This window comes from Musca vetustissima, unplaced genomic scaffold (genome assembly GCF_032173495.1).
Source record: "Musca vetustissima isolate MV318-11 ecotype Yass unplaced genomic scaffold, APGP_CSIRO_Mvet_v1 utg29717, whole genome shotgun sequence".
NCBI lineage: Eukaryota > Metazoa > Arthropoda > Insecta > Diptera > Muscidae > Musca > Musca vetustissima.
The window spans coordinates 12,263-40,009 of record NW_026882972.1 but is presented as its reverse complement, the minus strand read 5'-3'; the positions used below and the strand labels follow the sequence as shown (position 1 = coordinate 40,009).

The 27,747-nt window shown below is 36.1% G+C and overlaps 1 protein-coding gene across 1 annotated transcript; it reads left to right on the top strand.

Moving 5' to 3' along the window:
* LOC133329677 (protein unc-80 homolog) lies at window positions 1–27,747 on the top strand (the record flags this gene model as incomplete). The annotated part of the gene is made up of 19 exons (XM_061538155.1): window positions 1–186; window positions 11,775–12,110; window positions 12,176–12,386; window positions 13,266–13,357; window positions 13,577–13,711; window positions 13,799–14,109; window positions 15,174–15,367; window positions 15,429–15,601; window positions 17,054–17,166; window positions 20,170–20,311; window positions 20,379–20,823; window positions 22,416–22,613; window positions 23,571–23,859; window positions 24,915–25,017; window positions 25,096–25,713; window positions 25,766–25,990; window positions 26,055–26,565; window positions 27,224–27,361; window positions 27,428–27,747. Coding segments are annotated over exons 1-19 (4,740 nt in total), but the record flags the coding sequence as incomplete, so codon positions are not given.

The following is a 27,747-nucleotide window of genomic DNA, read 5'->3' as shown; positions in this document are numbered from 1 at the left end:
ATGGTCACCAATACATCAACAACAAATAACAACAATCATTCAAACAACAATGACGAATTCGATATCGATCAGGATGATGGTTTACAGGACTTGGGGTTACCGGTATCGGTACAAACTTTCCTATGGCAACAAATTGCCCCGTTTATAAGGCCAAAACTAGGAAAGTTACACGAAGCCAGTTGTATGGTGAGTATATTTTTTACATTTTTAATTATTTTTTGTTGTCAACAAATGAATGAAAAAATCGAAAAAAGAAAATTAATTGTGATTTAAGCTAATTGTTATTGTACATACATAAAATATTGACTTTAACAGGAACCACACAATTTGATTAAATAAAAATGTGCTGTAAATACGGCTGTTTATGTTTAATAATAAAATATAAAAAAAAAAATTAAAACTTTTACGTTGTTTTCAATTATTACATGAGTGAGTATAAGACAATTGTATGTGTGACTAATTACAAAGTGAACTCTGAAATGGATTTTCAACCTAGTGAATTTGTATATTTACTGTGGAACTATCACAATAAGAAATTTGAATTTTAAATTCATATTGTCTCCTCGAATATCACTGATATTGAAGTGGTTTTTTAAAAGAAAGTTTTTTTCGTGTTGAAATTATATCCCATATTATACAATTGTCGTATACTCATTAATTGTGGCTTAATAATCTACATATTTTCAATGTTCTGTTTTTTTATGTCAACAATTGTTATTTAACCACATTTTTTGTTGCTTTAATATTAAAAATGAAAACTAAATGAAATTATTCTTCAAAATAAATATAAAATTAAAATATTTAATTACTAACACCACTTTTTTGTTTAATAAAATAAAAATACTAAAACAACAAAAAAAAACCAAAAAATAAATCAATTTAATATTTCTTGTTGTCTGTCTTATATAATATTTGATGTAGTTTTGTCAACATGCACCGGGACACCATGTAAGTTGCCATTTGAGCGGTAATTCAAAATAATAAAACAGTTACCCGAAACAGTCAACCGTACACACAAATCCATCACCGAAATTATTTTTTTGTTTTATTTCAATTTTATTTCGTTTGTAGTTGGTTATATTTCCCATACTTTAAATTCGTTATTTTTTTTATTTCCGAATATCGTTAGAAATCTTTTTTCTTGCAATAACTTCAGATAATTATTATTAATAAATAATATTAGATGTTTTGAGGTTATACGATATTGAATTATTTAGTGTGGAGGTTAAAACAATATTTCTGGATTTCAAGAATTTTAAAGGAAAACATCGTTAATATTGGAGAACATCGGTTATATATTCGAAAATAATTTGTACTTGAAATCTAAAAGATACTCAAGAACATCTCTTATAGGATTTATTAAAATATAAAATAACGATTTTATAGCAAACTAATGCATTTTCAAATACATATCCTAACCCAAACCCATTACACAGCCAGGCCACATATATAATTCAGTTCGATTTGATGTAAGTAATTAGCATGCATGATCAGTCTGAAAGAACGAAATATTCTTGTGGCCTTAAAAATTTCCAATTTTAGGAAAATATCTAAATTATGGACTTAAACTCTGCCACAAATTACTATGTATTAAGATTTCTTTAAGAGAATTTTAGCCGTGTACCAAAGTTTCCATGATTATTTATGGATGATCAACGATTCATTCGTCTAAATTTTTTGAAATAATTTTCTGAATACTGATCACTTATCCTAATCGCTCTATACGATTTTTAAAGTTTTAACATGTTGACCCATATCGAGGAAGTAAGAAAAGGAGAGGACCGATGGTTCCCACATTGGTATTTGATTTGATTTAGGACTGGTAAAAGTATTATGAATATTCTGTTCGCTTGATATTGTATTTCAACATTTTCAAAATTTTGGTACTTTCTGATGGATGTACCGGAAGGAGTGGGCCAATGGGTCCATCATAGGAAAATATATGAGTCGTTTTATTTTGAAAGTGGTTTAAGTCCATTTTAGGTTCTGATTTGGTTTTCTAGAAAGTTTTGCAAAACATATTCTGTTATACAAACCGAAACACACAAACAAAATTAATACCACTAAACCACATTACTGAAACAAATCAAAACCTAACCATTAAATATGCCAAAATAAACGACTAATATAAAAGGAGCTTTAGAAAGTTATTCTCAATTTTACTCAAATGAGCCTGGAATAATCCTATGATAATCGAATTTCTTCTATTAATCGAAGTTTTTCTTTTCCTCTTTCGATTTTTATACCCTACACAACTATGTTGTCTGGGCATTATAGCTTTGTGCAGCCCCAAGAGTTTGTAACGCCGCGAAATATTGGTCATAGACCCACCTTTAAGTATACCGATCGTCATATCTCGACTAGCTGAGGCGATCTAAATATGTGTGTCCGTCCGTCTGTCCATTATAATTTGTAAACACGATAAAGGTCATATTAATCGACCAATCTTCACGAAATTTTGCATGTAGGATGGGTTCGGCCCAATGAAGACCCCTATTGTTTTTGGTAAAGATCGGTTAATATTTAGGGGATGAAATGGACCAGAAACTCAATTTTTGTGTTATTTTCTGGTGACTCCAGAGGCCATAATTATGGCCCAAACATCGCGAATTTTTACATGGAGAAAGGGATTGGGCCAAAGAATAAGCATGTCTGTATTGATAAAAATTGGTCAATATTTAGCGGATCAAATGGATCCTGACTTTTTGTGAAAAATGACAAAATGTGTATTCTATAGCTTATACATTTACTTATACATACATTTATCTTATACATTTAGCTTATACATAAACATCCGCAGAAAATTTGAGTTCCGTGGTAGTTGTGTAGGGTATCGTATGGTCGGCCCCGTCCGACAATACTGCTCCGCTCACTGGTTTGAAATAATTTTCTCATTCCTGATTTCTTATCCTAATCGAATACTCTATTCGCTCTATAAGATTATTAATGTTTTAACATGTTGACCCATATCGAGGAAGTAGGAAAAGGAGAGGACCGATGATTCCCACTTTGGTATTTGATTTGGTTTAGGACTGGTAAAAGTATTATGAATATTCTGTTCGCTTGATATTGTATTTGAACATTTTGAAAACTTTGGTACTTTCTGATGGATGTACCAGAAGGAGTGGGCCAATGGGTCCATCATAGGAAAACATATGAGTCGTTTTATTTTGAAAGTGGTTTAAGTCCACTTTAGGTTCTGATTTGGTTTTCTAGAAAAGTTTACAAAACATATTCCGTTATACAAACCGAAACACACAAACAAAATCAATACCACTAAACAACATTATTGAAACAAATCAAACCCAAACCTTTAAATATCCCAAAATAAACGACTAATGTAAAAGGAGCTTTAGAAAGTTATTCTCAATTTTTACACAAATGTATGTATAGATCTATCATTGCTCCGTTCCAGAGCCTGGAATAATCTTATGATAATTGAATTTCTTCTATTAATCGAAGTTTTGCTTTTCCCCTTTCGATTTTTTCTTTATAAATTTCAAAGGTGTACATATTTTGTGTATGTATGCTATAAACATATAGGGTATAATACTGTTGACTTTCGCAATAAAGCTCACAATATTTGTGCGATAACTTTTACACATACTTTCCTACTACTTCAAGGAAGTTTGTCACAGAAAAGGATATCCTTTTCCAATGCATTTGTAACCAAAAGTATGTTGTAATAGTAAGTTTATATTGTACTGAATTTCGTTCGGTATTGGTATTATCGGTTAATATTTTTGGGTACGGAGAAAGGGTTCTGGCTAACGAATAATCATTATTGCTTTAATGGCGATCAGTCAATGTCTAACCGGCCAAATGGACCAAGACTTGTGTGTGAAAAATCGCAAATTTTCATCCTAAAACATATATAATTGTACATGTAGTTCCGGAAATGGTCCAGGACAAGGTCTATAATTTTCGGTGATGATCAGATGATACTTAGCGGAATGAAGTGGACGAAAACTTTATTTTTGTCAAATATTCCGAAATATTACTCATGCTCGGAATACAGATCCGCAGAAAGTTAGAGTTCAGTGATAATTGTATAAGGTATCATCATGGTCGGCTCCGCCTGACTATACTGCTCCGCTTACTGGTTTTAAAACTATTTATGTGAAAATAGAAAAAAAAACATGTGAAAAAAAGCTTCCTTAAGGCTGGCAAATGAACGTGCTTTATATTGAAGACTTGTAAATTTGCATATATATACAATGGTGGCGTAGGGGATGATAGATACCAAGCAACGGCTCTGATTGGCTTTAACATGGCGAAGCCCAGGCTTATCTTGGTCCCTCTTTTATCTCAATTGTGGACACTGACCTCCGGTGCCACCTGGGGAGCTATTCTCATCACCCGATGAAATAGTGAGATAACATGTGCCGCGAGTTCACCCATAAGAACTATAAAAAAATGGGTTGAGGCGTCGGGTTAGTTGCCCACTCTCGGAAAACCCAACCTACTATGAAAAAGCAAAGAAAAAGAAAACCAAACCCCCCTAATGTTGACGACCCCCGCAAACGTATAAAGGACCACGATCTGCGAATCTGCACTTGGAATGTGCGCACGTTGCACAGAACAGGGGCAGTGTTCGCTTTGGCGGATATACTCAAGAAGTACAAAGCCGATATTATTGCCTTACAGGAAATGCGATGGAAAGGGACAGGCGTAAGTAAATCAGCCCTGTATTATAGCTGCCATGAAACGAGACATGAATTTGCTGCGGATTTATGGTTAACAGGAGAATAAAATACCTTGTCTCCAGATTCACTCCAGTAGATGAGCGAATTGCTATAATCCGTATAAAAGCGAAGTTCTTTTACATCAGTCTAATTTGCGCCCATGCTCCGACCGAAGAAAAAGATGAACAGACCAAAGACATATTTTACGAGCGCCTAGAAACAGCATATGACCGTTACCCTGGCCATGACATTAAAATTCTGCTAGGAGATTTTAATGGAAAAATCGGAAGGGAAAATATCTTTGGCCCCACCGTCGGAAAATTCAGCCTTCATGAAGAAACATCCGACAACGGCATGAGGTTGATTGACTTCGCGGCAGCACAAAACATGGTAGTTAGCAGCACCAGATTCAAGCATCTCGATACACACAAGGTCACCTGGATTTCTCCTGATCAAGTAACGAGAAATCAAATTGATCATGTTGTGATAAACGGAAGGCATTCATCCAATGTTTTAGACGTCCGATCGATCCGAGGAGCGAATATCGATTCGGACCATTACCTTGTGGCAGCCAAGGTTCGATCTAATACAACACGGGAACTCGACGTGGAAAAGCTGCAAACACAACAGGTAGCCGAGGCCTACTCCGCTCAACTTACCCATATGCTTGAAGAAAGCACTTCTTGTCCCGATAATGGCATAGAAGCACAATGGCAAAGAATTGCCCACTCCCTACAAACTGCAGCAAAAAGAACAATTGGGTACCAAAAACCACCACCAAGAAATCCATGGTACGATCAGGAGTGTCGTAATGCTACTGATGTGAAAAACGCAGCGTATAGGACAACCCTGCAGACAGTAGCAACACGTAACGTGATGGAGAATTATCGGGAGAAAAGGAGAGAGGAGAAACGTGTTTTCACAAAAAAGAAGAAAGAACAAGAAAAACGTGAGCGTGAGCAAATCGAGATGTACAGGAGTCAGAATGAAGTCCGGAAATTTTACCAACGAGTAAAACACCAAACCGAAGGCTTTGGTGCAGAGATGAAGAAGGAAACCTGGTGACAGATCCAGACAGCGTGTTGAGGATCTGGAAGGAGCATTTCGAAAAGCTTCTAGTATCAAATAGTGGCGATGAAGAAGATACCCCAGAACCAATAAGAGATGATGGTATAGAGTGTATACCTCCTAGCCAAGATGAGGTCATAAAAGCAATTAATCAGCTCAAGAACAACAAAGCAGCAGGAGCCGATGGGTTACCAGCCGAACTATTCAAGACTGGTGACCAGATGGTGGTCAGGATCATGCACCAGCTGATTAACACAATTTGGCAAGATGAATGCATGCCCAATGATTGGAACCTCAGCATCCTGTGTCCCGTGCACAAAAAAAGGAGACAAGACGATATGTGCCAACTATAGAGGAATAAGTCTCCTTCCCATCGCATATAAAGTGCTATCCAGGGTGCTGTGTGAACGATTGAAGCCAATGGTCAATGACATCATCGGACCATACCAATGCGACTTCAGACCTGGCAAATCCACCATTGACCAGATTTTCACTCTGCGCCAAATCCTGGAAAAGACCCACGAAAAACACATCGACACATACCACCTATTTGTCGACTATAATGCCGCATTCGACAGCCCTATCCGTTCAGAGGTGTTTTAAGCCATGTCTGCGTTCGGCATTCCTGCAAAATTAATACGGCTATGCAGGATAACTTTAAGTGGCACAAGGTCAGCCGTTAAAGTAGGAAAGGACCTATCGGAGCCCTTCAATACCGAATGAGGATTCAGACAAGCTGACAGTTTGTCGTGTGATCTTTTTAACATAGTTCCTTTTGAGAATAAGCATAGAATCATTTTCTGAGTCGATTTATGCATGTGTCCGCCAGTCTGTTGGTGTTTAATTGTAATACAGTAAAATCTCCTTAGAAGGACCACCGCACACCATCATTTTCTGCATGCTTTGACAATGATGGAATTTTGTTGCGGGGCCCGACAAACATAGACAACCAACTTTCAGCCGACGTTGCGGTGTCCAAAAATCAAGTTTCTAGTAGCTTTCGAAGGTGGGGAAACTGGGGAGGGCGAATGGGTTACCGGGCACGCTTTATGGGTAACTACAAGTTAGCCATGCCCAGGTTAATGCCTGTTAATTGTTTCTGAAATCTGTTAGCGGGTACTGTTTGTGGGTAACCATATGTTAGCCATACCCCGGTTAGTATCATTTTTATGGGATATATATCCCTAATAATAAGGTTGGGGTGCATCTTAAAAGAGGAAACACCCAGATGTTGGCATGCATACAATGGCACATGTGAAGGACGACATGAACCAACAATATACAATATATGGAAAATATCGTTCACACCGGATATTTTCCTCCACATAGCATCGGTGATTCATGTCATCGATCACACTTGGGATGTGCCGCCTGAAATAAAATAACGAAACAATTAAAATATCAGATTTACAAATTTCATAAAAGAACTCTACTTACCTTTTCCAATACATTACATTTTTATCGCATTTGTTTACATACTGTCATTCGTAGTTGGGACAACCAGTTCTGACAACCAGAATAATATTGAATTGCCAACACCATTCAATATTCACAATTCAATACCGTACTACCGACACAGTGGGCCGAGAATTATGGAAGAAAATGACTTACCGAATATGAAAAACTCCAAAATATCAAAATTACGAAAAAAAATTAAAGACAAAAAGAAACAAATGAGACAAGTTGTAGAATCGGTGATGACAGTAAATAGAGGATGTGATCCCAGATTGTACGCTGACGTTGAAATCCAAGGCATCAGCATAAGTGGATTATTAGATACAGGTGCATCGGTTAGCGTTCTAGGAAAAAACTGCTGGGAACTGATTGAAAAGCTCGATGCGACTATAAATTTACTGTATTAGCCCGACGTGGGGATGAAATTTGGCACAGCTCATTTGTTTAGCCCAACGACGAACCCTATTGAAATTGGGAAAATCGGTTCAGATTTAGATATAGCTCCCATATATAGTTTCGCCCGATTTTAGGTAAATGGTCTACCAAAGTCCCTATATATCTTTCGATTTGCACGAAATTTGGTATAGCCTATTGAATTAAGTCTAGAATGACGTGTGCTATGTTTCGTGAAAATCGGTTCAGATTTAGATATAGCTCCTATATATGGTTTCGTCCGATTTTAGGTAAATGGTGCACCAAAACGCCTGCTAATCTTTTGATTGGTTATAGCGCACTAAATTAAGTCTAGAATGATGTGTGATAAGTTACGTGAAAATCGATTCAGATTTAGATATAACTTCCATACATAGTTTCGTCCGATTTTAGGTAAATGGTGCACCAAAGTCTCTGAAAATCATTCGATTTGCACGAATTTTGGCATAGCGTATTGAATTAAGTTTAGAATGATGTGTACACCTCCTATATATATTTTCGTCCGATTTTAAGTTAATGTTGCACTAAACATCCATAGCTAGGCCGATAGACACAACGCTCTGAATTTAATATAAATTAATCTCTGGCAAGTTTGCTTCAATATATAAATATATCGTAGCTTCCATATATAATTTCGACTTATTTATATAAATTGTACACCAAATAATCAATAGGTGTCTGATTGAGATTAAATTTTAAACAGTGCAGCGTACCGAAGAGCGTGTCTCATGTTTGCTTTAAATCGATTTACACAAATCTGTCCCACTGTGCGCAAACGACTCTAAACTTGCCCAAATGAAATGAAATTTAGCATAGGTTCCAGAAATACATAAAAATCACATATTTAATTTTGTTCAATTTCATGTCAAAATTCCTTCAAAAAGGCGACGTCTTTTCGGATACATATGTAGAATATACCCAAAGTGGTGAAGGGTATCATATAGTCGGCCCAGTCCGACTTTACTACTTACCTTACTGGTTTTATGTGAATAAAGTACCCGATTTAAAATTGAAAAATCATTTGTAATAAAAGTGCTAGAACCAACTCGTAACCATAACTCTACACAAACCTCGAAACCCATTAAATCACTTTACATACTTACAGTTTGAATTTCCAAATCCACTTGATTATCTTAACCCATCGGTTCATCCAATATTCATAGTGTACCAAATTTAGTACATTGAGTACCCATAATTTACCCAAATCCAAATTATATTAATTATTGAACGATTTTGTACTTTTCATACACATAAGTAAAAAATTTCCAAAACTACGCGCATATCCTATTTTTACACTCCGACGGCAATGTTAATTTCAAATATCACAGTTCCAGCTCCATCCGTACCTCTAAATTGAAATTGTACTAAATATAGTACCATATAGTACATTTCGTATAAATGAGTACACACTTCCAAAACCACCTCTTCATATCGACCCTACTTCTCAACCTTGATTCGCATCCCAAATTTCAAGTTTTTAGCTCTATCCGTTTACATGCTACGAAATTGTACAAAATTTAGTACATTTTAGAACTTTTCGGATGCTAATAGTTTGAATTCAAAAGAAAAAAATATCTACAATATAAATATCTAACATGATCAAAATCGAAAAATACCAAAAATTGTGGAAATCACTATATGAATATGCCTAAACATGGATCGGTTTTGCAACTCCATGCAAATTTTGTCTAGAGGCTAGCGTGATTGAAACAGACGAAAAGGCGGATATTTACGGATTTACTTTGATAATGAATATATACCCACATAGCCAAAATTATAAGCACACACTTTAATACGCAAACCTTTCCTCGTATATATCCATTTTATTTCTAGCCTGATAATCCGGATTCTACGAGGACAGAAACCCACCCAATTTTACTAAACGTCCATGTTTTGACATATGCTCTAACGCAGGTCCCTCCTCATTTTATATATTTATACCCTTCACCACACTGTGGTACAGGGTATTATGTCTTTGTGCATATGTTTGTAACAGGCAAAAATAAACGATATAGACACATGGTTCCTTTTGAGAATATGCATAGAATAACTTTCTAAGTCGATTTATGCATGTCCGTCCGACCGTCTGTCTGTTGATGTTAAATTGTAAACAAAGTGCAGGTCGCATTTTTAATCCGATTTGGCTGAAATTTGGTACAGCTCATTTATTTGGCCCAAGGACGAACCCTATTGAAATTGGGAAAAATCGGTTCAGATTTAGATGTAGCTCCCATATATATTTTTGTCCGATTTTTGGTAAATGGTTCACCAAAGACCCTGAAAATCTTTCGATTTGCACGAATTTTGGCATAGCGTACTAAATTGTGTCCAGAATGATGTGTGCCAAGTTTTGAGAAAATCGGTTCAGATTTAGATATAGCTCCCATATATAGTTTCGCCCGATTTTTGGTAAATGGTGCACCAAAGTCCCTGAAAATCTTTCGATTTGTACAAGTTTTGGCATAGCGTACCTAATTAGGTCCGGAATGATGTGTGCCAAGTTTCGAGAAAATCGGTTCAGATTTAGATATAGCTCCCATGTATAGTTTCGTCCGATTTAAGGTAAATGGGGCACCAAAGTCCCTCTATATCCTTCGATTTGCATGAAATTTGGAACAGAGTACTGAATTAGGTCCACAATGATGTGTGCCAAGTTTCGAGAAAATCAGTTCAGATTTACATGTAGCTCCCATATATAGTTTCGTCCGATTTAAGGTAAATGGTTTACCAAAGTCCCTATATATCTTCTCATTTGCACGAAATTTGGCATGACGTATTGAATTGAGCCTAGAGCGATGTCTGCCAAGTTTCGTGAAAATCGGTTCAGATCTAGATATATATTTTTTCGTCCGTTTTAATTTAAATAATGTGCCAAAGTTCTTATGTTGCATAACGTACTGAATTTAGTCCAGAATTTTGTGTGCCAAGTTTCGTAAAAATCGGTTGAGATTTAGATATAGCTGATATGAAGTAATTGACGCACCAAGAACCCAATATATGGCTGATAGGAACTAAACGTACCGAAATTAGTATAGCTTAACCTGTGACAAGTTTCGTTGAAATCGTTTCATATTTGGATATAGCTTCCATATATATTTTCGTCCGATTTTAAGTAAATTGTACATCAAACTCCTCATGTTTGTCAGATTGACATCAAATTTTGCACAACGTACAAAATTGAGCATAGAATTACGTAGTTGCGTTTTCTAGAAGTCGATTTGTTTGAAGTCGATTTTCATACTTTTATCCCAAACGAATGACATGTTTATGGATAGATCTAGTCCGATTCACATTTAGATAAATATCACATATTTTATTTCATCCAATTCCATGTTAATTATGCTCTTTAATATACCCATAGTGGCGAAGGGTATCATATAGTCGGCCCCGTCCTACTTTACTACTTTCCTAACTGGTTTAAAAGTCCTAGTCCAAAATGACCATTTCAGATTTTCTTAGGTAAAATACAATAAGCGAAAAATGTTCAAAACAATGCCCGCTTCATTTTATGTATTATAAGGATCTTTTACGTCTTTCCGATACGAAGTGACAGCAATTTGACATTGAGAGTTCTCAACAGTTAAAATACCTCAAGGTGGAAAATGTTAACCACATTTTATGTATTTTAAGGACTTTGCAGTATTTTACATTTACCTACGTATCTGTATTTTTGGCATATGGGTTTCTCGAATTATACACAACACCTGGAATGATGAATGGAACCGATATCATTCGTTGATATTTTGTCAATACAATTTTTAATATTTATGTTACATTATATGTCACACAGCTTATCTCCGAACAACTTGAACTTTTGTATATATCTTTTATTATGTTTTACACGTACTTTCTTCTATGTTCTTGTGTAAAGTTCAATCTTTTTTCATACCATTTTATGTTTGATGTTTAAATGTTTTCTTATATTTGTGTTACAAAAAAAAAGTTACTCGAAACTCCCCCCTCACATACATTGCAATTATATATAAATAATAACAATACTAATATTAATAAAAATTATTAATTATTTTGCTGAAAATATTTGGAACCAATAGGAATCGAAGGGAGCGTGTAAGGTGAGTTTTTATTTACTTCAAAATATTGAATATTTTCTAAATATATTTTTCAATTCCTTAGTCCTTTGAAAAGGTCGTGGTTCTGAATATACAATTTGGTCTATCACCTTCTCTGACGGATGGGCTGGCTGCCATACCACGATGGCGTCTGCTGCAAGCTGCCCTGCCCCATGTCATGCATTGTGTATCGGCCTTGCTACATAATCGCGTCAAGGATATGCAGGCAATAGGACAAATTGAAACGACTTTGTTATATGCCATGCAATGGATTTTACTCTATGCAGCAGAGGAATGTGCTGGCGATGAAGGTGGTCTAGGAGGTGGTGGTATGGTCACTGATGGTGACACAAAGGGAAAATCAATGGAACAATATTTATTTTCGGTGCCCACAATTACGGTACGATTTTTTGCAGGTTAATTTATTGAAGGAAATTTTTAATTTTTGGTTGATTTACTTTGCAGCTTTTTGTCTATTTATTTGCTCCCATTATCCACCACTTGAAGGAGTCAGATTTCCAAAATTGCCGTTTGGAAAATGGCATTAAATTATGGCAAGGCATGTGGGATAATCGTGCCCCGGGAGCTCCTTGTTTTACAGCTCCAGTAAAGCCTAAGGCACGTAACCTACTGTGTGCTCCCACACCAAAAGGATCAACAGATGTTTTTACAGGAAGTAAGTATGAAAATTCAAAATCACGGAACCTAGGGTCGGAGTTGTTTCTATAGAAAAATATTCACAGAACCGGGGTTTTCTTCAAAGTTTTTCTATAGAATAAATTCATAGAAACTTTGGTCCTAAATTTTTGTAAAGACAAAAAATATCACAGAACCTTGAGTCCAAAATTCAAATTCACTGACCTTTGGGTCCATGTTCTTTTTATAGAAAAAAATTCACAGATCCATGGGTCCAAGTTTTTTTATAGAAAAAAATGCACAGAACCTTGGGACCCAAGTTTTTCCCATAAAAAAAAACTCACATAACCTTGGGTCAAAATTTTTCCTATGTAAAAAAATCCCAGAAATTTGGAACCAAGTTTATTCTATAGAAAAAAGTCACAGATCGACGTTTTTCTATAGAAGATATTCAGTTAGTAGGGTCTGTAATTTTTTCAGAAAAAAATAAGACCCATGGATCTGTGATCTTTTTCTGTAGAAAAAAAAACTTGGTCTGTATTTTTTTTCTTTTCTTCTATAGAAAAATCTTGGACCCAAGTGTCTGTGAATTTTTTCCATAGAAAAAAATTAAGGCACAAGGACATGTGATTTTTTTATAGAAAAAAATTCACAGACCCTTGGGTCTTAGTCATTCCTATAGAAAAAAAATCACAGACCCGTTGGGTCTTAGTTTTTTTTTCTATAGAAAAAAAAAATCACAGACCCCTTGGGTCTTAGATTTTTCTATAGAAAAAAAAATCACAGACCCCTTGGGTCTTAGTTTTTTTCTATAGAAAAAAAATCACAGACCCCTTGGGTCTTAGTTTTTTTCTATAGAAAGAAAATTCACAGATACACATGGGTACAAATTTGTCTATGGAAAAATATATTCTTTCAGGAAAACAATCCCTCAGCGTAGATGCCATGTCTCCCAAAGTCGACTCACCACAAAGTGTGGGATCCGATCACACAACGCGTCAGGATGAGGAGGTATGTACCGCATAAATGACATTTTCCGCCATAGCTAAAGCCTCAAAAGCTTTGTTCTATGCAAAACAAAACAACAACAAAAACAAAAAATATCTTTTTCTATATATGTGTGTAATTTTTCAATATGAATGTTTGTATTTTTTTTTCGTTTTCGTTTTCTTTCTTTTGATAACCACCCACATACATACATATATTGTTTGGAATATTAAATGTTTTTAGAGCTCTTGGGTGTCATCGCCCAAGGAATTTTTCCCCGAAACCATACCCGAAGAAGCATCCAGTGTTGAAGATGAACGTGTTGTTATTTTTCGTTTACCTTCTGCTTCCCATTTAATGGACAATTCGTTTTTTACTGTAATTGTTGAAATGCTTTATCGTTTACGATCCGAATTGGTTTTCTAATTTTCAATATTTTTTGTTTTACATGACACCGATCGATAGGCCGATGCTAGCCTGCTGACCCAACAACAACCACAAAGTCGTCGCGGCAGTCGCCAGTCCATACATTCAAGGGATAAGGATAAGCCGTCGACGAAATTTGAATTCGATCAGCAGGAGTTGATGCGTGGAGCTTCCATGAAGGAGAAACGTAGTGCCTCCGTGGAAAGGGAGACGGAATCGGATAAATCGGAAAGTATAAATGCTGATGTGTCGGCGGCAACATTTTTGGATGTGGGAGTTATGCGTTGCTTGTTCATATCACATTGGCAGGAGGAGGGTATCTTTTGGAGTCTTCAGTATTTGTATAATAGGTGAGTGTGAGAACCCTTTAAGGAGGAAATGTTTTTACCGTAAAAGAATCATAGAGACTTGGATCCAATGTTTTTCTATAGAAAAAAATTCACATACCCTTGGGTACAATGTTTTTCTATAGAATAAAATTCACAGTCCCTTGGATACAGTATTTTTCTATATAAAAAATCACAGACCATTGGTTCCAATGTTTTTTTATAGAAAAAAATTCACAGATCACAGGGTCTTAGTTTTTTTCCTATAGAAAAAAATTCACAGACAACAGGGTCTTACTTTTTCTATAGAAAAAAATTCACAGGCCACAGGGTCTTATTTTTTCTATAGAAAAAAAAATCACAGACCACAGGGCCTTATTTTTTTCTATAGTAAAAAATTCACAGAACACAGGGTCTTATTTTTTTCTATAGAAAAAAATTCACAGACCACGGTGTCTTATTTTTTCTATAGAAAAAAATTCACAGACCACAGGGTCTTATTTTTTTCTATAGAAAAAATTCACAGACCGCAGGGTCTTATTTTTTTATAGAAAAAAATTCACAGACCACAGGGTCTTATTTTTTTCTATAAAAAAAATCACAGACCACAGGGTCTTATTTTTTTCTATAGAAAAAAATTCACAGACCACAGGGTCTTATTTTTTCTATAGAAAAAAATCACAGACCACAGGGTCTTATTTTTTTCTATAGAAAAAAATTCACAGACCACAGGGTCTTGTTTTTTCTATAGAAAATAATTCACAGACCACAGGGTCTTATTGTTTCTATAGAAAAAAAAAATCACAGACCACAGGGTCTTATTTTTTTCTATAGAAAAAAATTCACAGACCACAGAGTCTGTGAAAAAAATTCACAGAGTCTTACTTTTTTTCTCTAGAAAAAAATTCACAGACCCTTGGGTCTTCTTTTTTTCTATAGAAAACAATTCATAAACACTTGGGTGCATTGTTGTTCAATAGAAAAAAAATTCACAGACCTCTGGGTCCTATGTTTTTCTATAGATTTCTATACAGACCCAGACCAGAGGATTGTTATTAATAAATTATTCTATTTTATTATTTATTCAGGCTAAGCGAAATTGGCGAAGAAGCTGCCATTTCCATAAACCAGCCACGAAAACGTTCCAATTCCTTGCCCATACCACACATCGAAATTTCCCTCTATCAGGGACCGAATAGTAATAATCGTGATAGCCCTGGAAGTTCCGTAAATAAAGATTATATTGAAATACCCGAACCATCTATCACAGCATGCTTAGCGGGTAAGTTCCAACAAAAAATAATAATAAAAATATTCCTAACACCATCTCCTTTCCTTTACAGAAGAAGCCTCACCGACTGCGGAACGACGTGGCAGCGAAAAAAAGAAACGTGTCAAAATGTCCGATCTGCGGGCATTTGTCGAAACGAAAATGTTTTCGAAATCGGAAAAGAATTTGGAAAAAGTAGGCCTTGATACAGGTTCAGCCAATGGCAAGAGACCACTGCAACATGCAGTAAGATAAATATTTATTACAACAGCAACAACAACAAAGCGTTTAAATATTTGTGTGTTTAAAACCACGAAACCCTTTCAAACCCCATTGCAAAACAAATCCTGCATTTAATTGTATTCCCCCTTTAACTGTGTCTGTTTTGTGTGGCATGAGACCTTTAAAGCTACACCTACTACTTCATATTACCATACATCCATCACAATCCCACATCCCTCATATTGGTACTGGCTTAATGCAAGTTCCGGAGTAGTACTCACAGCAAAAATTCTCAGAGTCTATAGAAAAAAATTCGCAGAACCTTGGATCCAAATTTTTTCTATAGAAAAAAAATTCGCAGAACCTTGGGTCCAATTTTTTTTCTATAGAAAAAAAATTCCCAGAACCTTGGATCCAATTTTTTTTCTATAGAAAAAAAATTCCCAGAACCTTGGATCCAATTTTTTTCTATTAAAAAAAAATTCGCAAAACCTTTTTCTATACCTGTTCTCTATGGAAAAAATCTCAGAACCTTGGGTCCAATTTTTTTCAATAGAAAAAAATTCGCAGAACCTTGGGTCCAAATTTTTTCTATAGAAAAAAAATCGCAGAACCTTTGGTCCAAATTTTTTCTATAGAAGAAAATTCTCAGAACCTGGCCCTAAGTTTTTTCTATAGAAAACAATTCGCAGACACTAGGATGTAAGTTTTTGTATAAAATAAAAAAATCACAGACACTTGGGTCTAAGCTTTTTCTATAGAAAAAATTCGCAGACCTTTGTGTTCAAGTCATTTCTATTGAAAAAAGTTCGCAGTCCATTGGGGTTCAAAGTTTTTCTATAGGGAAAATATTCGTAGACCATTGGGTAGTGGTTTTTATATAGAAAACAACAAACAGATCCTTTGTTCCAAGTTTTTGGTGTAGAAAAAAATCACAGACCATTGGGTCCATGATTTTTCTATAAAAAATCCACAGACACTTGGGTTTTAGTTTTTTATATAAAAATAAATTCCCATACCCTTGGGCCCTAAAAAAAATTCGCAGACCCTTGGGTCTATTTTTTTTTTTTTTTTTTTGTATGGAAAAAATCGCATACCCTTGGGTCCAACTTTTTTTGTATGGAAAAAAAAATTCGCAGAGCCTTGGGTCAAAGTTTTTTTCTATAGATTCTTGGATCCAATTTTTTCCAGAACCTTGGGTCCTTGGGTGTTGAAAACATATTTCTATAGAAAAACTATACAACCTCTGAGCCCTGCATTGCATTTAAGTCCGTACCACCACAATTCCCTAAATGTTGTTTCCTACACCCATTCGAAATATTTATATAACGCAAAATTGTTCCAGAATATATAACCTATTTTACTTGCATTTCACCCACGTTGCATATGTTTCTTGTTCAGTGTTCCCTTTTCAATGTTAAATGTATTTTCCCCAGTTGTTCGCCATATTCATAGCATCGTCTATTTTTTTCCAAGGAATACCACCGGAGTTTGGATACTGGTGAAAAGAAGCTGTCACGTTCGGCATCAATGATTTCCAGAGAACCGGCTAGTAATTTGATCAAGGGCAAATCAATGCCTAGTTTAAGGTAAGAATTACTAAAATTATAGAACAACAATTTCCCCAGAATTGATGTGGTACACTTAGAAGTTGGAATACCTATGAAAATCTTAACAGAACAAACAAACACTCTATATGATCCAAGTAAGAACAGGTCTCAATTTAAGCCCGATAGATTATATAGACAAAACTGGGATCTATGATTCTTCGAATGTTTTTCTATAGAAAAAAACCTAAAACCTATGGTCTGTGTTTTTTATAGAAAAAACCCTAACACCCAAGGGACTATACATTTTTTCTATAGAAAAGTCCCAAGGGTCTGTGAATTTTTCTCTATAGAAAAAACTAAGACCCAAGGGTTTGCGATTATTTTTCTTCGGAAAAAGGTTGGACCCAAGGTTATGTGAGTATTTTTCTATAGATAAAACTACGACCCAAAGGTCTGAGAATTTTTTTCTATAGGAAAAACTTCGACCCAATTTTAATCTATAGAAAAAATTCAGTCACAAGACTCTGTGAATTTTTTCTATAGAAAAGACTTGGACCCAAATGTCTGCGAATTTTTTTCTAAAGAAAAATTTGTGATCCAAACTTTTTCTATAGAAAAAAACTAAGACCCAAGGGTCTGTGATTTTTTTTTCTATAAAAAAACTAAGACTCTAGGGTCCGTGATTTTTTTCTAAAGAAAAAAAACGGGTTTGTAATTTTTTTTCTATAGAAAAAACATAAGATTGATTTTTTTCTATAGAAACAATTTACAAACCATTGGGTCTGTGATTTTTTTTCTTTAGAAAAAAGCTAAGACCCAAGGGTCTGTGAATTTTTTTCTTTAGAAAAAAACTAAGATCCAAGGGTCTGTGAATTTTTTTCTATAGAAAAAAACTAAGACCCAAGGGTCGGTGAATTTTTTTCTATAGAAAAAAACTAAGACCCAGAGGTCTGTGAATTTTTTTCTATAGAAAAAAACAAAGACTCAAGGGTCTGTGAATTTTTTCTATAGAAAAAACTAAGACCCAAGGGTCTGTGAATTTTTTTTATAGAAAAAACTGAGACCCTTGGGTCTGTGAATTTTTTTTTATAATAAAAACTTGGAAATAACATTTTTTTCTATAGAAAAAAATTGGAACCAAGGGTCTGCGATTTTTTTCTACAGAAAAAAATAAGACCCAAGGGTCTACAATTTTTTATATAGAAAAATAAGACTTAAGTGATTTTTTTTCGATAGAAACAAATAAAAAATAAACTTTTTCTATAGAAAAAAAAGGACTTTTGGTCTGTAGAAAAATATTGTTTCTATAGAAAAATGTGGACCCTATGGTGGTTATTTTTTTCTATAGAAAAAATTGGACCCAATTGTAAGAACTTTTCTAAACCTTAGAGTCTAGCGTCAGGGATTATACATTTTATTACATGACATCCTAAGAAAAATGAAGAATCCACACCACATTAAAATCCAACCTCACTATCTGCACAAAATTCTGCACAAATTTATTTCTCTAAAAACTCAAAACAAATCAAATGCTTTCCTTTGCTAAAGCTAAGCTTTCCATTTCTTTCACATTTTTCTTTTATTTGTATCCTATCCGATTATTTCATTACAATAAAAAAACCAGCTGTCTTCTCGATAGCGGGTGAGTTGTGCTGTTTACCAAAAATGAAAATCATGTTAAAAATAAAGAAAAAACACACAATTTTATTATGTTGCAAGCAAAAAATTATCAAATTTACAATTACAACATCAGCACCATAACATCATTTCATGGTATACCATTTCACTTAATTGGCAACAAAAACAAAAAGTTGAGACAAGAACGGTAAATTATGGAAAAATAAAAGCGTTTCTCTAACTCGAAAGGAAAGGTAAACAAGTCGAAGTTTTTATAAGGATAGCCCAACACTACACTTGGGGTAATATTCCTTCCCTTTTTAAGCAACATCGAATCAACTCGGAACTATGTGTATGTGAACGACAAAACAAAATGAAATGAAAGCGAGAGATTCTAATGAACTATCTAAAAGCCTGACAATTTTGAAGCGAAGGATCTAGTACCTTTACGAAAAAAATCGAGACAAAATTATCTCCGTGAACTAGATTGTTGAGCCAAGGATAAAATGCTATAAAACTATTTAGGAGGTCGATCTAAATAAGAAAGTAGTACCTTTCTAGAAAAGATCGATCTGCTCCATAATATTTTTTTGCCCAACTCTACTATTGAGTCAACATTCCTTTCGAAACCCTTTTTCATAAACCCGGAAATATGTGAACAAAAAACCAAAAAATAAAGAGAGAGATTCAGTTGAACTACCTAGGAGATAGATCTATATGAAATTAAGGTACTATTTTCTGCTCTGTGAGAGGAAAAAAAGAACAAACTATCGAATGCTATAATGTTAACAAAAAGGCCGAAGACAGATGAACGAGAGATTCGAATGAACTATTTAGAAGCCGGAACTATATGGAGTGAAATCAATTTATGGGGTTTCAGTTCGAGGGACTGTCACCAAGCCATCATCATATTTTTCACTCATTGCAAAATTTCTTTAATGATAAAAAATGTATATATAGGGAGGATAGTGAAAATCGGCTACTAGAGTTCGAGTTAGAGAAACACCAACCGATTTTGTCCCTTTCTATTAAAATTAAAATTAAAAAAAAAAACAACAACTACATTATTCTATTAAACTGTTATTGAGTTCAAATTGTGTTTTATGCATATTTCTTGCTTCTCATGTTTGTTGCACCACTTTATGACTAAAAATATCCCCTTTATAATTCCCCTCAAAACACCCACCCGAATCCAAGTAATTGTTTAACGAGTTTCGTTCCAAGTAGAGCTTTGTTGCTGCGCTACTTAAAATTAAACAAAAAAATATATTTTGTATATATGAGCTTTTTTCTTACAGTATTTACAACAATAATATTGAAAACTCATCCTGCACCATCATGTCATCTTTGTTAACTAATGTTCGGTTTGTTTTTTTTTTGTCGATTCATATATTCCCCCCACAATGGAATATTGAAATATTGAAGATTTTACAGATATGTTGAACCGCCCAAAGTTATGAGATCTTCACAATCATCGGGTCAGAGGACGACATTTTATCCACGAAATCCCATTATCACGGTGACGGAACATACACCAACACCATCACCGGATTATATGAAGAGACAGGTAGGAAAGCAATCATAATACCATAATTTTTATGACCTTAATTTAAAATCCCATTTTTTTCCTGCAGGGCTCCATTGACTCCCAATTGGATGCCATGAGCAGTGGTGGTAGCATTGGTGGCGGTATGCAAGGGGCCAATGGTTACAATGGAAGCATGGCTGGGTTGTCTACCAGTAATGTTGGTTCCCGTTTTCGTGGCCATATGTTACGTTCTAATACCGATTCTCATATTGATTATACCGGGGTGGATGAATCGGAGGCACCGGGTTCATCGTTCTATATTACCCGTGATGGAGGCATTGACTATGAAATTGTTTTACTGGCAGTATTGAATGTCTTTAAACGCGATTTGACCGTAGTATCGTTGAGGGTACTGGAATCTGGTCTTAATATATGTGAACTCCTATTGGAAATGGGTGTCCTCAAATTGGGTGAACATGCCCATGAAATATCTATGGGAATCATCAGGAGAGCCCTGCAAGTTCTGGGCTGCCCGAATGGCTGTAATGATGGTAAGTGGATCAAAGAGAAAATATTATTGGGATAACGGAGGTTTTTGTATGGGAAATGTTGTCCGGATAAGGTTTCCGTATAGGAAATGTTATCCGGATATGGTTTCCGTATAGGAAATGTTTTCCGGATAGGGTTTCCGTATAGGAAATGTTATCCGGATAGGGTTTCCGTATAGGAAATGTTATCCGGATAGGGTTTCCGTATAGGAAATGTTATCCGGATAGGGTTTCCGTATAGGAAATGTTACCCGGATAAGGTTTCAGTATATGAAATATTATCCGGATAGGGTTTCCGTAAACGAAATATTATCCAGATAGGGTTTCCGTATACAAAATATTATCCAGATAGGGTTTCCGTATAGGAAATGTTATCCGGATATGGTTTCCGTATAGGAAATGTTATCCGGATAGGGTTTCCGTATAGGAAATGTTATCCGGATAGGGTTTCCGTATAGGAAATGTTATCCGGATAGGGTTTCCGTATAGGAAATGTTATACGGATAGGGTTTCCGTATAGGAAATGTTATACGGATAGGGTTTCCGTATAGGAAATGTTATCCGGATAGGGTTTCCGTATAGGAAATGTGTCCGTATATTAAATGTTATCCGTATAGGGTTTCCGTATATTAAATGTTATCCAGATAGGGTTTCCGTATAGGAAATGTTATCCGGATAGGGTTTCCGTATAGGAAATGTTATCCGGATAACATTTCCTATACGGAAACCCTATCCGGATAACATTTCCTATACGGAAACCCTATCCGGATAACATTTCCTATACGGAAACCCTATCCGGATAACATTTCCTATACGGAAACCCTATCTGGATAACATTTAATATACGGAAACCCGTATAGGAAATGTTATCCGGATAGGGTTTCCGTATAGGAAATGTTATCCGGATAGGGTTTCCGTATAGGAAATGTTATCAGGATAGGGTTTCCGTATAGGAAATGTTATCCGGATAGGGTTTCCGTATAGGAAATGTTATCCGGATAGGGTTTCCGTATAGGAAATGTTATCCGGATAGGGTTTCCGTATAGAAAATATTATCCGGATAGGGTTTCCGTATAGGAAATGTTATCCGTATAGGGTGTCCGTAAAGGAAATGTTATCCGGATAAGGTTTCCGTATAGGAAATGTTATCCGGATACGGTTTCCGTATAGGAAATGTTATCCGGATAGGGTTTCCGTATATGAAATGTTATCCGGGTAGGGTTTCCGTATAGGAAATATTATCCGGATAGGGTTTCCGTATAGGAAATGTTATCCGGATAGGGTTTCCGTATAGGAAATGTTATCCGGATAGGGTTTCCATATAAGAAATGTTATCCGGATATGGTTTCCGTATAGGAAATGTTATCCGGATAGGGTTTCCGTATAGGAAATGATATCCGTATAGGGTTTCTATATATGAAAATGTTATTCGGATAGGGTTTCCGTATGGGGAATGTTATCCGGATACGATTTGCTTATAGAAAATGTTTTCTGGATATGGTTTCCGTATAGGAAATGTTATCCGGATAATGTTTTTCGCATCGAAATCTCTTTGGGAAATATTATAAATAATGATGTATTTTCTTTCCTTTCAGGTGTTCGTGGACCTCCTGCCGATTTTCTGCGCAGTCAGTGTCAAAAGATCCTCTCACGTCTGCTGCGCCATGCAAGCCAACGAACCAAGAAGTATCTCCAGGAAATGGTAAAAAATTCCGGTCTACAAGAGCTGGTGGACTTTTTTCATGCTTTTTGTGCATTTTGTGTGGATCCAAGTTCCCTATTATCACCGCTAAGTAAGTTCGATATAATCGTTAGATCGGAAAGAAACCCGTTAGATATTAGTAATGAATTAATTTCAAATGTGATTCATTGAGATTAGTTGCATACATACATTCGACTGCGCGTAATTACAATGGGCAACAAAAACAAAAAAAAAAAATAAATACGTATGTAGTTTCTGCCCTAGCCAATAATCTCTTAACTTTCATACATTACACTAGCAAAACTGTTACAAAAAAATATTTTCAAAAAATAAAAATTATTGCATGTTTTGATAAAATTGCTTTAATTGAGCTTTCAGTTGCTTGGCAAATGCTTTTTTGGATAAATTTTCGAAATTAAATTAAACATAGTCAAATAATTAAATATTATGCATGGAATTTAAATCTTATTTTGCTACGAGTAAATCAAAATTTTGTGAAAGAAAAATATTGGATTTATTTTCTACTGAAAGTTTTATCCGGATAACGGTTACAAAATTTTTTGATTGCATGTATTCCGCAGATTATTGGCTTCTTTTACTTGTAGCATATAATAGCTTTTAATAAAAAAATGCCTTAAAATTAATTTCGTTAATCGTTTTGTTCCCCCCTTTAAAAATCTCCCATCCATCCTTGTCTCTCGCTCTCTATCTCTTACAACAACACCGTCCGATAACGCATCTATTTGTTTGTTTGTTTTGATAACACCCACACAAACACACACTTTCTTTCTCTCTCTTTCTTTCTGTCTATCTGTCTCTTTCTTCTATATATCTTATATTTCTTTCAATATAACGCTATGCAACAACTGTCTGTAACTAAAAAACACGCACTCACACACACCCACACACATTACTGTACAAAATAACATCAAAACACCAACAACAACAACAAAAATATCGAATATCGAACACACCAAAATAGCTCATAAACGCACGAGTGCCTTTAAAAATCTTAACACCGATCTTGGCAATGGTGTATCCTCATCAGGCGGTCAAGGCGGATATTCGACAAATTTCAGTGGCGGCTTAAGTGGTGGCCCGGAGGCTCAAGTTATTGCTGCAGTTTTTAAACCATTGGTAACACGATTTGTAAATGCCTCGAAAGAGTTGAAGTCGGTGGAAAATACCAGTCTCTATAGTGATGTTCGCCAGTTTATAACCTATGTCAAGGGAGCCCATGGTGGACCATTCCGTTTGGTGGCCCTTAGTGGTATATTGGCGGTAACGCCAAGGCCACACAAGAAGGGGCCTGTATCGCAGACTACCAGAGTTATAAGGTGAGTTCAATTCGGTTAAATATTTTCATGAAGAAGCCGTTATCCGGATAACATTTCCTATACGGAAACCTTATCCGGATAACATTTCCTATACGGAAACCTTATCCGGATAACATTTCCTATACGGAAACCTTATCCGGATAACATTTCCTATACGGAAACCTTATCCGGATAACATTTCCTATACGGAAACCTTATCCGGATAACATTTCCTATACGGAAACCTTATCCGGATAACATTTCCTATACGGAAACCTTATCCGGATAACATTTCCTATACGGAAACCTTATCCGGATAACATTTCCTATACGGAAACCTTATCCGGATAACATTTCCTACACGGAAACCTTATCCGGATAACATTTCCTACACGGAAATCTTATCCGGATAACATTTCCTATAGGGAAACCCTATCCGGATAACATTTCCTATACGGAAACCTTATCCGGATAACATTTCCTATACGGAAACCTTATCCGGGTAACATTTCCTATACGGTAACCTTATCCGGATAATATTTCCTATACGGAAACCTTATCCGGATAATATTTCCTATAGGGAAACCTTATCCGGATAATATTTCCTATACGGAAACCTTATCCGGATAATATTTCCTATACGAAACCTTATCCGGATAATATTTCCTATACGGAAACCTTATCCGGATAATATTTCCTATACGGAAACCTTATCCGGATAATATTTCCTATACGGAAACCTTATCCGGATAATATTTCCTATACGGAAACCTTATCCGGATAATATTTCCTATACGGAAACCTTATCCGGATAATATTTCCTATACGGAAACCTTATCCGGACAACATTTTTCTATATGGAAACATTATCCGGATAACATTTCCTATACGGAAACCCTATCCGTATAACTTTTTTATGCGGAAATTTTATCCTGATAAAATTTACTATACGGAAACCCTATCACGATAAAATTTCCGTATAGGAAATGTTATCTGTATAACATTTGCCTAAACTTAGCCGGATAACATTTAATTAACCGAACCCATTAACTTATACCAATCCCTGCTTTTTCCAGGCACATACCCCAGGCAGAGGTTGCCCAAAGTGTCCAAAACGATGACAACCGCTCTCAGAGGCGTCTCTTACTGAAAAAGAGAAGCACCTCATCCGCTTGTGCCGTGGTAAGTCTCTCTCTCTCTTAGAAATACCTAGAGAAAACGTTTCTATTATCTTCATTTTCCTCTTCTCTCCCACAGAGCCTTCTCGAAACTGAACCCTGTGACGAACACTACAAAACCAGTCAATCGCCGTTGAGCAACTTCCGACGACGCACGACTGGTATACGACCCACCCTAACACCACGCCATAGTGAACGACAACTACTCTCAGACTCAACCTCAAGTTCGGAGAGAAATTCTCTTGGACGCTTGAGTGGTTTGGTACGTTGGTTCAAGGGTACCCCAAAAGAAGCTTCATCCATTGATTTAGAAATCGGTTCCCTGAATCCTGAAATGTCAACGACATTTGTTAGACATCCCTCGTTGAAAATTCAACGGGGAAGGTCTAGTGATGGCATTGGCCGTTCCATACAGAGAGCCAAGAGAAGAGTTGAACGTCGGCTAAATCGTTTCGGTGGCATTGTTAAGGGTAAAAAGAAACAGGGTGGCATTGAAGAGACGGCGGATTATAGTAGACGTAGTTCATCGGATATGTGTGATGGTCCCAGAGAATCGGAAGTTGTGGTACTGAAGGAACGTAAGCTAATACCATTGGAACCGGTTAGAATTGGTATGTTACGGCTGTCGTTTCTATTGGAAACCTGTGCTCCCGGCTCATTTCCGGATCCTCAGTTGGTGGCGGCGGTTTTGGATTTGGTAGGGTGTAAATATATCTCCTAGAAGCATTTTCTAATTGTTGCCTTTTTAGCCCCAAGCGCCATTGGTTACCCGAGCCACCTTCCTATTGGAATGTGCCCATTTTGTGCATCTGTGCAACAAGGGTCAATGGCCCACCTGGATGAAACAAAATGTGGCTGGGTATAGGCCCTCCGGAGCCAATATCAATGCCAGTCAAATAAAACAACAAATGGGTACCACAAGTTCTCGGCGCACCCATATTCTGCAGAGAGCTGCCGGGAAAATGTTCCATCAGGTAGATTCCACAATTATCGGACGATACCGATCCTCCAAATTTTATTTTTGTTATATTTCTTTAGTGGGCTGAAATGTTGGGCGCCCGTTTGGAAGAAATACTCTTCACCGAACGCCTGCAGTATGAGAATGTCAATGCCAGCCTTACGGATCCCGAAAAACAGCGCGAACTTTTGCAACAAGACGAAGAAGAGGATTTCCTAGATGAGGCCTCCGTCAATCCGCATGGCAATGATTGTCCGCACGCCTTGAAGTTGATCGCCTGCGTGTTGCTCTTTGAAATCACCGCCTTTCTGCGGGATATTTATGTTACGCTGCCGAAGGCATCGAAATTGCTGCACAAAGATAAACCAGCACCCTGGGAAAAGGTATACCGTGAAGCAAATCGTCGTTGGTCAATGGCTTTAAGTTCTATGGGTCATTCGCAGACATCGGCACAGAGTCTACAATCGATTGCGGCCGGCAATGATGCAGCGGGTGGCCAGACAGAAAGGAAAATATCATTTGTACTCCATGAACCGGATAATGAATCGGAGAATAGCAGTAACACAACGTTGACCAAGGAGGGAGAGGAAGGTGAGGATTAAAAAACAGAGCTAAAAGGATTTTAAAATTCATCTCTACTCTTTAAAAAAAACATGCTTTTAAAGATCCTCTTTAAAAACTCCACGCCTCTACAGGTCTTTTAGAAAATATTTTAAAAATCTATGCCTCTATAGGTCCTTAAAAAAATTTTAAAAATCTACGCCTCTATAGGTCCTTAAAAAATATTTTAAAAACCTACGCCTCTATAGGCCCTTAAAAAATATTTTAAAAATCTACGCCTCTATAGGTCCTTAAAAAATATTTTAAAAATCTACGCCTATTTTGGCACTTGAAAAAATATTCTTTAAAAAATCCACGCCTATTTTGGCACTTGAAAAAATATTCTTTAAAAAAATCCACGCCTATTTTAGCCCTTAAAAAATATTCTTTAAAAAAATCCACTCCTATTTTAGCACTTGAAAAATATTTTTTAAAATTACAGCCTAATTTGGCCCTTGAAAAAATATTCTTTAAAAAATCCACGCCTATTTTGGCCCTTGAAAAATATTCTTTAAAAAAAATCCACGCCTATTTTGGCATTTGAAAAAATATGCTTTAAAAAATCCACGCCTATATTAGACCTTGAAGTCCGAACCCTATTAAAATATATAAAAATTCCCGTCTATATCTACTTTCGCATATTTCCCAGCTCGACGCCCACCAGCCTCTGCAGTGAGACCCTTCCTGTTACGGCGTGGTACCACCACCACAACTGGTGGATCATTTAAACGCCGCTCACTAAAACTACGACGCAACACCAAGGATGGCAAAGATATGGAAACAGATTGTACGTATGACCTCTTGACATCACAGAAAACCAAATTTTATAAAAATACATGTTTTGTTCTTACAGTCAAGCGTGTCGATTCGATTCAGGCCAAACGTAAAGTATCCTCCCTATCTGATCGCAGTGATACCTCAGAACAGGGTATTGCCAGCGGCGGAGAGGATGATCATGGTTCACCGGGCATATTAAGTGATGATCAGCAACCGGAATCACCAACCGATTCAAATGAGACAGATGAAACAGCGAAGAATATGCCATGGCTAAAGGCTGTCATCGATTTGATTAGTAGCTATAATTTCTATTGTCAACACAAGGGCTATTGTCATCCGTACTGTTATAAGCGGCACATGAGGGCCTGTACGCGATTGGTCAAGGCAACAAGGAAG